Raw genomic sequence first — 14,115 nt, 5'->3', positions numbered from 1 at the left:
GGGTCTGGTCTGAATCTGATACTGCCGAAGGGAAGTGGACATCCTTTCCTTGTGCATGGAAGGAGAGGGTAAACACCTGGGAAACAGTCTGGAAAATCTCTCTCTGCCAGAGGGCTTGGGGGTGTGAAGAAGTAGTAAGGGGGTTGGTATAGAAAGGAGGCTGCAGGTATCACTCTCGTTCACAGCAGTTTCTGTGGCCTCTCATCTCTCCTTTTCCTACTTAATATGGCGGTAGCAGCCAACCTGGCTTAGTTTAGCCTGTGGAAAGGAGGAAGCAGATGCACTAATTACTGCGTGATTCACTAGGGAACTGGTATTGGATTGGATAAAAGCATGTATGAAGCCAGAGGGACACTGCTGATCAGTGAATCAGAGTGTGACTTTTGGCAGCCATAAAGAAATAAACTTAAAAACTTCAAACCTTGAACAGAAAACATTAAACCTTCCCACACCCAGTCTGCCATACAAACTTCATGGTCAGCTAAGTTGGCTGGGAGGAGTTCAGGTAGTATACTATCTTTGAGATCTTCCCTCCTCACATACAGCAAAACTACCTGAGCCAGCAGGTTGCATATTTCTCTCAGTGGCTACCATGATATCTGCTTGGCAGATACCAGCTGGTACCAAGGCACAGCTCCTCTTGGCACCCCAACTGCTGGTGCTGGGCTTGGATGCTCAGAGGGAGGGTCCCCTCTACACATCATGCAGCTGATGCTGCATGTAAGTGGGTCACACTGATTATGCAGCATGCTCGAATAGGAAGCCCTTGTTGCCTAGGAATCTTAGAAGTGGTTGTGAACTGGCCAGAAAGCAAAGGTTTTGGAATATCACCAGAGGAGGTGACATATACTGAAGAAGCCCCACTATATTAAGAAACTATCAGAAAATGAGAAGCAATGTGCCCTGTTCATTGATTGGTCCTGTCACATTGTGGGAAAACATCTGAGGTGGAAGGCTGCTGTATGGAGAGCATGCCAAGTTGCAGAAGCTGCTGAAGGAGAAGGTGAATCAATTCAGTTTGCAGAAATGAAAACCATCCATCTGGCTTTAGATGTTGCTGAACAAAAAAGAGTAGGCAGTGCTGTATCTCTGTACTGGCTCATGGATGGTGACCAATGCCCTGTGGGAGTGGTTACAGCAATGGAAGTGGAGTAACTGGCAGTGCAGAGACAAACCCATCTGGGCTGCTGAATTATGGCAAGATGCTGCTCCCTGGCTGGAGAAGCTGGTTGTAAAAGTATATCATGTAGATGTCCACCTACCCTCAAACCACTGAGGAACATCAAAACAACCAGCAAGCGGATCAGGTTGGTGAGACTGAAGTGGCTCAAGTGGATTTGGACTTGCAACATAAGGGTGAATTGTTCGTGGCTTGTTAGGCCCATGACACCTCAGGCCATCAAGAAAGATGCAACGTATAGATGGCCTCACGATCAAGGGCAACTATTGCACAGGTTATCCATGAATGTGAGATGTGTGCTGCAATCAAGCAAGCCAAGCAGTTAAAGCTTCTGTGGTATGGATGATGATGGCTGAAATATAAATATGAGGAGGACTGGCAGGTTGATTACACTGCACTCCTACAAATACACCAAGGCAAGTGGTATGTACTTACAATGGTGGAAGCAACCACAAGATGGCTAGAAACATATTGTGTGCCCCATGCCACCACTGTCCCAGGCCTTGAAAAACAAGTGCTGACATGTCGCCCCAGAAAGAATTGAGTCAGACAATGGGACTTATTTCCAAAACCCACTCATAGACGCCTGGGCCAAAGAACATGGGATTGAGTGGGTATATCACATTCCTTATCGTGCACCAGCCTCTGGGAAAATCTAGCTGAGAACATCAGGTTTAGAAGAGCAGAGAGAATCATGAACAAGACTATGAAGGGGTAAGGGCAGAGTAAGGGCTTGAGATAAGTCTTACAGAGCAAAGAATTAGAATAATATGTATCAAATCCCAAGACTTGAAGATAGGAGAAATAGCACAACATGAACAGGAGTGAGAGATAAATAGCAAACATCAAATTAACAAAGGAAGCAACATGACAGTAAGATAAGCACTGGTGCTGTCTGTATAAAAGTGGAACTTTAGAGCTGACATTGATGAGTTAGTAGTGGAAATCAGGTTGTATTAAAAGGACAAAAGGCAAGGGTGGTGTGAATTCAAAGGCAAAAATATTGTTCAACCCCTCACAGTTTGAGGATACCTGTAATAATTATTTGTCTTAGTCCTCTGTTGCCAAATATGCCAGTCACTTGGGGAAGAAAACTTTTACTTGGCATGGAAGCTGTAAAACAGTTAAACAGAAACTAAGGTACAGTGTTTATAGTTGCAGGGTGTAGTGACTTTCACAACTCACGAAAGAATGAAACTCTTACATTTTGGATAACTTTTTAATAAGCTTAACACATTCTGCTAAATGAATTCTAAACAAATAATTCATAGCTAAAGATCTTTATCCCGGTTTTCTGGGGAAACAAGGCTCATAGGAGTGAGCGTGTTGTTTGTTTTGCTCATCAGTCTGTTCTTCTACTAGGAAATTTTGAAACTTGATAACTAGTTTAAAATTGCTTGGAAAGAAGCAGAAGGTCAAAAATACCTTCCAACAGGCTTTAAAATTGGTGTCTGGAAGGAGGACAGACCAAATTAGTATGCTTGAGGCAAGCAGAATATTGATATTATATATTCATTTTGGCAACCGCTGGGTCAACAATCCATACATCCTTCCCAGCTTGTAGCACAGCACTGCTCTCTCTTGCTCTGCATCCTGAGGAACATGAGAAGGGAGCAGAACCCGCAGTGTGGGAGGGGGGATAGGGATACCTGCTGCTGCTCCTGAACTGTGCACCACGCTCCATTATTTTCTTGTTTCTGAGCATGATTTTTACAATACAATTTCCTAACTGCTTTTACCTGAGAATCCCTGAAGAGCATAGGTTTGGTTTTGCCTATACCATTAAGTAAGCCCAAGGGATTGAACGATTTCTGTTCCTTTTTCAAAGTTGGATAGATCTGAGAGCTAAGATATGCTTTTATCTTTAATGGAACCGCATACTACTTGAACTGGTATCACTTTGCATGTTTTCAGAGTTTAGATAACAATACACGAACACTGCTCTGAGACATGAATTCTTGCTTTTGTTCACTGTTTACAGATTCATTTCTTGTATGCTATAAATCTGTATGCATTTAATGCATGCTCTGTGTATTATTTTAACTTCAGTTCTTTATCTCCTTATTTTCTTAAAATATACAAAGAAATTGACCCAAATATGATATTAAATCCACACTTTATAAGAAATCAGGTAGCAGGTGGGATTTTTCAGTGGCCTTGATACCCATATCTCATGTACCCTAAGTACCATCATTACAAAATCCCTATTTACTTCCCTTAGTAGAGGCTCAGGCTTTAAATTTGCAGATCCCCTGTTATCTAGTCCTAAAAACTTCCAACTAGAAAATGGTGTTGCCAGACTAGAACGGATACAGAAATTCTGTAAAAGGCAGAATTTTAGTTTATGTTAGCTGCTTGCATGAATAACTACAAAATTGATTAAAAAAAAAAAAAATTGTTTCACTATGTCTAAAAATCTTGTAGGTAAATAGTAGAGAGCTTAAAATGAGCAATTATAATCGTGTTTGTGAGTAAATATACATATTTAGTGTGCTCTTTAAGAGAGGCAGCATTGAAAATCTATTCTGGATTATTTAGTTCTCTTGCTTGCCAAAGGCTAAGTAGCAAATATATTCAATATTGTGCTTTGAAAATGCAGAACTTTAAAATATTTATCCCTCCTTAATGTATTAAAAATTAAAATATATTTGGGAATTTAATGAAAAATGTGCTAATTTTTAGCATTATTTAAACCCTGAGTAATGATTTGAAGGAGTTATACCATTTCAGAAACATGGGTGTTGTCAAGGCAGAACTATTCAGATACTGAAAATTTTGTTTCTGTTGTAGAGTTTTAGTAGATAATATGGAACTGCAAACATATATATTAGTTTTGGGAAGAGGAGTCATTATTTTGTTTGGAAAGGAATACATTTCCAGTCTATGGAAGTCTGATTTTAATTCATATATTCTCAAAGTGTGTTCAGGTGCAAGCATTGCATTATCCTTTCATATCATTTAATTGCTCAGAAACCTATTTGTATCTCACCTTCATTCATATGTCATCTTTATAAAATCTTTGGTGTATACATTTATGAATGATTTTAATCTCAGAGATTTTCAAAGCTGTGTGTGTACGATTTATGAATTTTAGTTCATATAAGAAGTTTACTTTGTATCTCTGCAGATTTGATTCTGAACATAAGGCTGGTCAAGTTTATAGTTATCTTTTTAAATGTATTTGAGGGTCATATGCTAAAGTGAGATGGTTAACAGCAAAGATTTATTAAAATTTGATCATTATGAATGTGAATATGAGACTGTCTCATACTGGTCAGATGGTAATCAAGCAGATCAAACACCTGGGCTAGAAGAGGCTGGTCAATAGGCATTTTATCAACGAGTAGGGCAGTTTGACCATATGATCAGACAGACAAGTAGCAACTGTAAAATAATAGTTTTTACAGCAAAAGTTTTTAGTCCATCTCACACTCTGCCTACCTACCCCAAAATTTTTTCAGTACTGATTTTTATGATTGATCCTTTACCATAAAGTAAAGGTAAAGGATACTCCCTGCTTTCCCCTAATCCACTCAGCTGGTCGTCTCGCTGTAGAAATCTATCATGTTAGTTAAGTATGGTTTCCCCTTAATAAATCCATGTTGACTACTACTGGATTGCCCTCTGTCTTCATGTGTTTGGAAATTATTTCCAGAAGGATTGGTCCAATGCAAACTTGTAAATGGTGGGCAAGTGTTTTTACTCATGTATATATATATGTGTGTGTGTGTGTACACACACACACATGAGTTATCTACAGGAATAAACTAAGTTAATAGGGCGTGGTGGTCTGCTTTTGAGTGGTTAAGACACTAGTTATTCTTAGGCATACAAATTTGTGTCAGAGTATCATTTTGTCACTCAAAAATACTTATTTACAAAGAGATACTGAATATTAATGTTTTGGGGGGGTATACATTTACCTAAAAATATAAATTATAGTCTTGTTGGTTTATATTTTTTCTTTGAAAGAACTCCAATGCATTTATGTATAGAAATGGTAATTCAGTAGTTTTAGGATTATGTGGTAGAACAGTATGTTTCATCACGTATTAGCTGTATATTTCCATTTCAGGGAACAAGGAAAATAAGGTGGGTTTTTCTTTTTTTTTGTAATAGAAAATATTGAGGAAAAAAAACCACAACTAATATATAATTCTCATATAAATTCCATCACTCCTCATGTGGTTCAGGAGAAATACCTTGGTTACAGCTTCTTAAACAGCAATATGGAAATGAACTGTTTGAATTTGAAAATACAGTGTATCTTCTATCAGTTACCATTTAATCAAGTTTGTTCCTGATAACTCTATTGACAGAAAACTCCAGTTTTCTGGAGCTAAAGTCTTAGCTTACTCATGTGTTTGAATTTCAAGGAATTTGTTCATTTTTCTACCTGTGACAAACAGATTTATTGTATGTAGATAGTAGTCATGCACTTTCTGTGACAGCAGAAGGGCATGATGACAGCTAATGTTGAAATGCTGCCTCCTGGGGAATTCACACTTTTGGAGGGTTTTGTTTGTGTGATGGTTTCCTGTAGTGCTCATCTTTTGAAAAAGGAAAGTTTCTAGAAAATGGATGATGGTTCCTCATAGATCTCATGTATGTAACAGAGTTTCAAACTCTAAAATACTCAATCTGACTTTTTTCCTTTCAAATTTTAATATGTAAACCCATTTCTATTTAAGGCAAATGTTTGGGGTAAGAAAGGATGGTGTGGTATTTTAAAGATTAATTTACTGTTCTTTCCCTTTAGTTTCAGGCGCTGCATGCTGTATCCCACACGCTGGTTTTGCTAGGAAGGAACAACATACTAAGAAATTCTTTAATATCTCTTCTACTATCAGAAGTACGTCAGTTTGCTGAGCAGCTGTTTCAAGCTCACCAGGTACTGTCATCTTTTCTTTTAGAGAAGGGTCAAAGGGACGTATTGGGGATGTTTTGCCTGTGTGTGTTCGTTTCATAAAATCTCATAAATGGATCGTTCTATAGAATATACAGGTTTAAGAACCCGGAAACAGTTACCATCTAATTTTAACACCAGATTAAAAAAAGAGATATAAAGCAAAGGAAAATTTCCTTATGGACAAAAGTAAAATCGTCACACTGCATAATAAATAGATTGTAAAGGGTTTAATGTTATGCTATGAAATTTGGAAAGTACTTGAAATAGTTAAAATAATTATTGCAACATGAAAATTGTTGATTATGAAGGCAAGACAACCTAGGTATCCAGCTAGACCAACAAAGAATCCTGTCTATCTAGCTCATATAAAACTAGAAAGAAAGTTGCATTATTTTATTTCAGCTTATTGCAATGAGTAGGAGATAAAGAGCAGAATAGAATAGGGACAGTATTTTTGGTACATTTTATTTTTAGGTTAATTTTTTTCCAGTAAACTAGAGAGTTTAAAAAAAAAAGATAAGTCAGGAAGTGTATGTTCCTTAAACATTTGGAGAAGAGATGTAGGAAATAAATTTGAGTTTTCATGGATCTCTGATGTATTTAAATGTGGGGGTATATACTTGAACTGTTTGGTTTAACTTTAGACTTTGACATGATAGTACACTGTCCTAGAAGGACTGATAAAAAGAAGCATACAGCTTTTTGTTTGGTGGTGAATAAAGTTACTGATACATGTAGAAAGCACTCATCATAGATATATCTAGTGGTGGGCCAGTTCAACAATGTTTTAAGCGTTGCTCAAGAAGTCTTAACTTTTCTCTCTGTGATGTGATATGGGAGTAAGTTCTGACTAATGGAGAAGGAACATGTAATTTCCAACCCAAATTTCTACTGTGTTTGAGTTGTATTTGGACAAGGCTTCAGAAAGGCTAGTTTTGAAAGAATTGAACAATGAGCTGTGTCTTAAGTCACTAGTAGAGTTACTGATGGCAGCCAAAGGCGAACAAACTAAACAATTCTAAGGGCAGGGAAGTCTATAATTAAAAAAAAATAATTTTGTTTTATTAAGTTTAAACAAGTTGCTGACTTTTAACATTGTTAAATATCACCTGTTTAACAGAATTAGTCACACCTCCTTTCAGCAGAGTTTTTGCTAGTGGCAAAGCATGGAATTCTCAAGTGCTCCACACCAATGAAAAGCTTACATGGAGCATTGCATGTGCTGAGTTGGTTACTATGGTACTACTTAACATTGCCATACTTAATTAAGTATTGCTTTCATATTTGGTACATAGAAAGTTTTAGAAATAAATTTTAACAGAAGTTTAATTTTTCTTTGGCTCTATGTTGGAAAGAATCATATATTTGATTTTAAAATCAAAATAAGAGGAATTACAAAACTGTAATTTGCAATTGAGAAAATGGAAGTATATTAGTATTCTGTGATTTTAACTGTGAAAGATTATCTTTAATTCCACAAGTGATTTTGATTTGATAATGACAAATTATTTTATTACTGGCAATGTAATTTGTTTGTTTATGGAAAGATGACTTGATTCATATATAAATATAGAGGAGTTGGTAATTTAGTCCCTGAACAATTCTTATGCTGCAGCTGGTATAATAAAGTGCTTAAGTCCTAGTCTCATTAGGGTGCCTTGATACCCCTAGATCATGCTACAGCAGAGTCTTCCTTGGTTTTCCTTTTACCTCTGGGAAAGCTGTCACTCTGCTTGATCCTCCCACCACTGTCAAGAAAGGGGAACCTTAATTTGTATTTTCTGGAGCAATTGAAGTAAGTTGTATCTAGCACTGTGGCTGTGGGGTGGGACACAATTTCTGCAGGGACAGAAACTTGCATGCCTTTATTGAAAAGAAAAAATAAAGATGTTTTTGATCCTGTAAATTTATGCTGTTTTTTCATACTCAGCATGTGTGGACTGAAATTCGGAGCAGTAAAATGCATTTGTTACTTGACCTTTTCAGCTTCAGGACAAAATCCTTTTCAAGTTAAGTCTTTGCTACTTGCAGCTCTCCATCTATTTCATTGTCATCGCCTGCATTTGTGAGTCCATTATTAGTCCACAATACTGAGCCTAGAAGTGCCTGCCACCTTTACAAGCAAAGAAATGTATGTTTATTATTTTACAATGAGAAGCATCAAAAGATTTTTTTCTGGTGAAAAACTTAATAAGGTTCCTTTTCTGGATGTATTTGAAAAGCCTTGTATGTTCTATATGTGATAATTACTTCTGGAAATCCTGTTTGACAAACACCTTTCTACTTATCCTAATAGGACACTAAACTCTAGTATTTCTGACACCCTGATTTACAGACATGCTTCTGAATGTTTCTGACTTTGTGTAGTGATACTTTTGGTAGGTACGATTCTATAAAGTATAAAAGTATTTTTTCTTGTTCTATAATTAAAACTAACAATATGGTGTCAGTTTGAAATACACCAAATGAAATATACCAGCTTTAAAAAAAATACCTTCATAAATACTTATATTGGAATTCTCAGTAGGATAATATTTTCTTTAATCAAACTTCATTAGCTGATGAGTATCCTAATTCTGTTTTGTTACTTAAGTAAAACTGGTAATTGCAACATTGTTTCCTGGCTTTTACTTAACACAACTGAATTAGAGACTTGGAATTTTAGTTATGATTAGAGATGTGTAAATAACTGTTTTCTTTCTGTTTCTTTCTTTTTTGTTGGTGGCAGGTAGGAGAAATAAAGAAATCACTTGAGACATATTCAGGTTAATGTGCAATTAACTTTTAAATATTTTGTGAAAAACAGAAATTGAAAAATAGCTTATTCATCTGTCATGGTTTAACCTCAGCTGGTCACTAAGCACCACACAGCTACTGGCTCATCCCTCCCACCCAAGGGGATGAGGAGGAGGATGGAAAAACCCACCTTGTGGTGGTTGGGGAAAAAAGTCCCACCTCTGTTACCAAGCAGCCAATCTGCCTGCCAGCCAGCTTCCCTAGTTATATATGGAGCATGAAGTTCTGTGGTAGGGAATATCCCTTTGTCCACTCTGGGTCAGCTGTCCTGGCTCTGCTCTCCCTGTTTCTTGTGCATCTGTCAGGGTGTGAGAAGCTGAAGAGTCCTTGGCTTGGTGTAGACACTGCAACTACCTAGCAACAAATAAAAGCATCAGTGTGTTATGAATGTTATTGTCATACTAAATTCAATACACAGCACTATAGTGGCTACAACAAAAAGATTTAACTCTCTCTCAGCTGAAGCCAGGACATCATCAAAGCAAATTTCTATGTTTTAGTTTTGTATGATTATAATTATTTATTTCTTTTAATTTGAAGATGTTTTCCAGCACTGGCTTGGATTGAAAGCAAATTTTCTTTTAATTTTTCTAAATTAATTATGTAAATATTTCAACATTTTTATTTTGACTTCCTCATTAAGACTTGAGCTGAGCTACAAAGAGTTTGTAAAATGTTTGCATTCCAGAATATGCAACTTCATGGTCAAGCATTTCTTCAATAGGAAGTGTGCTGAGCTCAAGTTATGTACGTTTGTGGATATGTCCTTTGATAAATATTGAAAGTTTTTTACTTTAAAATTCTGACTGATTTCTGTGAGTTTGTGTCTGTGTCCTCTTGGAACAATCTTACCTACCTATGACCCACAGTTTTAAAGAGCTATTTATGCCCCTGGCTTTACGAAATAAATAGCTTGGCTGTTGTAGAGTGTATCTAATGAATTGCACCATAAAAATAGAGTTTACTCTGCATATTTTTATATTCTTCCCTAACTGGTCAAAGCAGTTAATCTTAGAATATGACAAGTTAATGTGAAGTGTGTGAATAACAGAGTTTTGTTTAATATTTTTAACCAATATACCCACATATTAATATAGAAAATAAAAGTAACTAAGGAACATGTAAAATAGTGTAGTTATTCTAATGAACTTTAAGTTATCAGGATGAATTTTAAGGTACTAAACTCTTAAGGAAGTTAGCAGTTTGCTTGAATTCATTTAAGTACTTCATCATGTGGTTAAAGTGAAGCTCATACTTCAGCGCTTCACTGTCCACCAGGACACTGACTTCTAAGCAAAAGTATATCAATATTATCTCAAATGGATCCCTTAATTTTTACTGATGTTGGATATGTACTTTTCATTTTTATCTGTAATAGGAACCTTTCATGCTTCATAAATACGGTTTATAAGACTACAGTAACTGAACCTTATCTTCCTATGGAATAGAAATCTTCTGATCCCCAATTGGATTCCTACTGCAGAGCAGATACAATTTTAAGATAGTAAGATTTCAGAATGATACTGTGGAAGATGGATTATTTTTCAAATATTGAGCTCCTCACCATGATAGCAGATCTTCCTTTACGATAACTGTTTCAAAGACAGAGAACCAGAAATGGAAAGCACGTATTGGTGCATATTTCTAACCCACCCGCCGAAGCGTTAATTCCTGGAACTCTGAAAAAGAAAATTAAACCCCAGAAAACAGATTTGAAAATAGAAAAAGGGAGACATACTGTGAGGTTTTGGAAAGTCCTGTTGTTCAGTGATTGCTGACACATACTTTCTCTAGCATGCATTTTTATATCACATTACTTTCTGTATGCTATTAATCCATTTTTTTAAACTTTAAAATACTTCTATCACAAAAAATGTACACTGATTAAGTGGGGTTTGGGATTTTTTTTTACCAGAATGTCAAATTATATGTAATTCTTAATGTTATATGAAGCATTAAGTCCAAATTCAAATTTTTCTCTTACAGTGCATGTTGCAGTTAGACTTTGACATGATACAGGGTGGGATTTATCCTATTTATTTGAGATGTATGTAGTAGACCCTGCTGTCTACTTCTCACTGAAATCAACCAAGAAACTAAGGTTAACTGAAAAATTTCCCAACGCAAGGATAGTTAGCTGTGCAAGGCTACGTGGAATGTCACATAAATTCTTGAGAATCAGGCTCGTTACAACAGAACAGCTTTGACTCAACTGAGCCCATGGAGTTAGACAGATGGTGGGATTTGTATCACTTAATTTCTGTGATGATTCCATCTGATTTACTTAACTTTAGTTTTCCTTTATAGTCAAGGGAGGGGAAAGACATTTCTTGCCCAACCTATTTTGGATGTACATAATTACAATAATTGTCCCTAGAGATCTCTGCTTCTCTCTTCTGTCTTTGAGGAAGAAAACTTAAATTGATAACCGAAATATAGATATTTATGTTGTAGACATCTCAAGTTAAGGAATGAAAATCCCATCTCATGTCTCTGAAGATCTCCTTTGGATGATCTGGACCAGAAGTGTTATGCCAGGAAAGGCCTGATCCTACAGAACAGTTATAACAGTTGTGCAAAGCGTACTTCTGTCTGAACAAAGTGTACTTCTGTCTGACAAACTAAAAGAAGTAAAATTGTTAGGTATTTGTAACAAGTTATATTTCAGTTAGGATAAGCAATAAGTTTACTTAGTTCCCAGGTATTCAAATCTTTAATCATTGATGGTGAACTAGCATGCAGCATACGTGTATTGGAGCTTCTTGTAACGTGTATTCAGCTATCATGTGTCCGATGCATCTGCCTCTAGGTAGAACGCTCTATTACACAGTCTGTGCAGGCAGTGTGCTTCAGAAGGAAAAGAAAAAAAAGGAGAACATGTACAAGTATGATTTTGAGCATTTTCTGATGTTTTTTTCCATTTAGCATGGCGTAGCAGTCATGTCACTGAAATGTCAAGGTGCACATCAACAGCTCTATGCAGAAGTAAGTGAAGGGCTGAAATACTCCTGTGGCTGGAGAGCCTTTCTTTTTCTAGCAGGCCTGTAGATTAGGGACATGCAAATATCAAGATGGACTAGTTGAGGTTGTATTCAATCCATTGGGGAGAATGGAGTTTGCCTGGAGCTGTGTTCAACTAGATAACAGAAAGGTTTAAAGTGCTAAGAACTGATCTAATAAAGTCAGGGTTTACCTTCATAAGCCTTTCTCCATACACCTATTCCATTCCTTTCTCCATACACCTGCTCTGGGCAGGTGTGGTAACAACCACATGCTTTTTTCTCAATGCGAATGTGTCTGATGTGATGTAGACAATTCTTCAGATAAGCTTCTCTTTCTAAGAAGTCTACTTCATTTATACAGTTTTTCCAATTTCTTCAGCCATAAATTTATCTGAGTTGTAATGGAGCTTTTATATGACTTAGGAAAAAAGCTATATAATTTTTCTCAAGTATGTTAGAAAACAGCTAAAATTATTAGTTAGGAAAAAAAATACCTGAGAGTATTATGGAACTAGAAAAGCTAAATTTGCTTTGCCAGTCCTCTCTTATTCATGTTGTAGGTAAATGTAGTATTATTTTTTGTTCCATGTGATTGCTAATGCTATTGGTAGCAAAGGAAATAACAGCTGAATGGAATAATGAGTGAATCTGCATTTTGTCTCACGGATGTATACATAGTTTGGCAATCCAGACTTGTGAAGACAGAAGTCTCTGCCCTGAAACACAGGAGTCTCAAAAGATCAGTTGAGACTCGATATATGTCAGAAGAGTGCCGTACACCTTTGAAGTGTATACCTGCTTTTGCTGCATGTCACCCTCTATTTACAGATTAGATCTTTAGATGCATATATGTGAGAACTAGGAAATGACAAATAGGTCATGAGGTGTCTCTTCCCTCTCATACTACCATTAAACGATAGCGCTAAGGAGAAAGGAGTTTAGAAATATTCTTATACAGCTAAAAGGTAGCAGGGCTTTGCACACAGGTGCCTGACAAAATTGAGGATGACATGTAATGAGAAAATCTCAGGTGTGCTTGGGAATGGAAGCAGCAAATATCAATTACATGAGGAGAATTCTGCATTACCATTGACTAGAGAATTATTACTCTTAATATTTGTGAATCACCCAGCTCATGGAAACATAATACTCGAAAAGGAAAAATGCTTAATTACAGAAATCAGAATATATCATACCTCGACAAGTAAATAAGTAATGTATGTGGAAAACTTGTTTTTCAAATTGTGCACAAAATTCAGGCTTAAAAAAAAGCAAAACCAACATGATTATAAATTAAAATGACCTATTTGAATTCTTCATGCAGTTAAGCTTTCATTGCACTTTTCTTTATCTGGCTTGATGCTGCTTTTACTTCCTTATGCTGTGTTAATTCTGTCCTTTTCCTATTACTTTCTTTACAGCTCAATTAATCCTGTAGCATGCTTGAAAGCAGACTGTGAATAAGGAAGAACATATGATTTTTGTGGTAAATGTGATATACCCACTAATCTGGAAGACCATTTGATTATTACTTAACCTGTGTCTCTAGATTGGTAGTTTTAATGCTCCTGTTAACCTCCGTTCTTCATGGAGGTTCTTCTCCCTTCCTGACAGTGATTTGCTATACGAAATGTTGTTACCAAAAATTAAGCACCACTTCCTCAATACTTTTGGTTATTGGGGTTGTCTGTGTGAATTAACATACATAACATCTGTGTTCAAAAAGTAACATTTTATTACAGATTTAGCTTCTGATTTTCATTTTTCTTTTGGAGAATTGTTTAAAGTCTTCATTATGATGTGCTTTTAACACAGCTTCACTCATGCTTTTCAGGATACAGTGTAAAGGCACAGTTCCTGTGCCAATGACTTCACAGTACATTTACTGTGTTAGTATTTCATATTATCATAACACTGAAAAGAAATTATGTAACTCTGGAATTTTCAGTTAGAAAATACTGATATAATGGATTTTTGTTTGTAAGAATAATTACAGTTGATAAATAAAACTGTCTTCAAATAAGATCCTAGTTAAACATTAAAATGTAAACTATGGAATTATAGTGGATACTAGTGTAATCATCACTTCATCTTTCTTTCAAAACCTTCTTTTCATTTTACAGGACACATTATTATCTTTGGATTTCATAGCTTTTCACACACTTGCATCTCTTTAAACATGTGGGACATTCCTGTACGTAATGACTTAGACTATCAGCTTGGCCCAT

The 14,115-nt window shown here is 36.1% G+C and overlaps 1 protein-coding gene across 1 annotated transcript in view; it reads left to right on the top strand.

The window, feature by feature from the left end:
* MEI4 (meiotic double-stranded break formation protein 4) overlaps positions 1–14,115 on the top strand; it is a gene marked incomplete at both ends in the record, with an annotated part of 63,620 nt that overhangs the window by 22,257 nt on the left and 27,248 nt on the right. Inside the window, one exon of the mRNA XM_084261151.1 lies at positions 5,940–6,071. Coding sequence (XP_084117277.1) covers positions 5,940–6,071 — 132 coding nt within the window. The remainder of the gene's footprint in view (positions 1–5,939; positions 6,072–14,115) is intronic.

This window comes from Gallinula chloropus (genome assembly GCF_964237585.1).
Source record: "Gallinula chloropus genome assembly, chromosome: 3".
Taxonomy (NCBI): Eukaryota; Metazoa; Chordata; class Aves; order Gruiformes; family Rallidae; genus Gallinula; species Gallinula chloropus.
The sequence above is the reverse complement of the archived record's forward strand: the minus strand, read 5'-3'. Positions and strand labels throughout refer to the sequence as shown.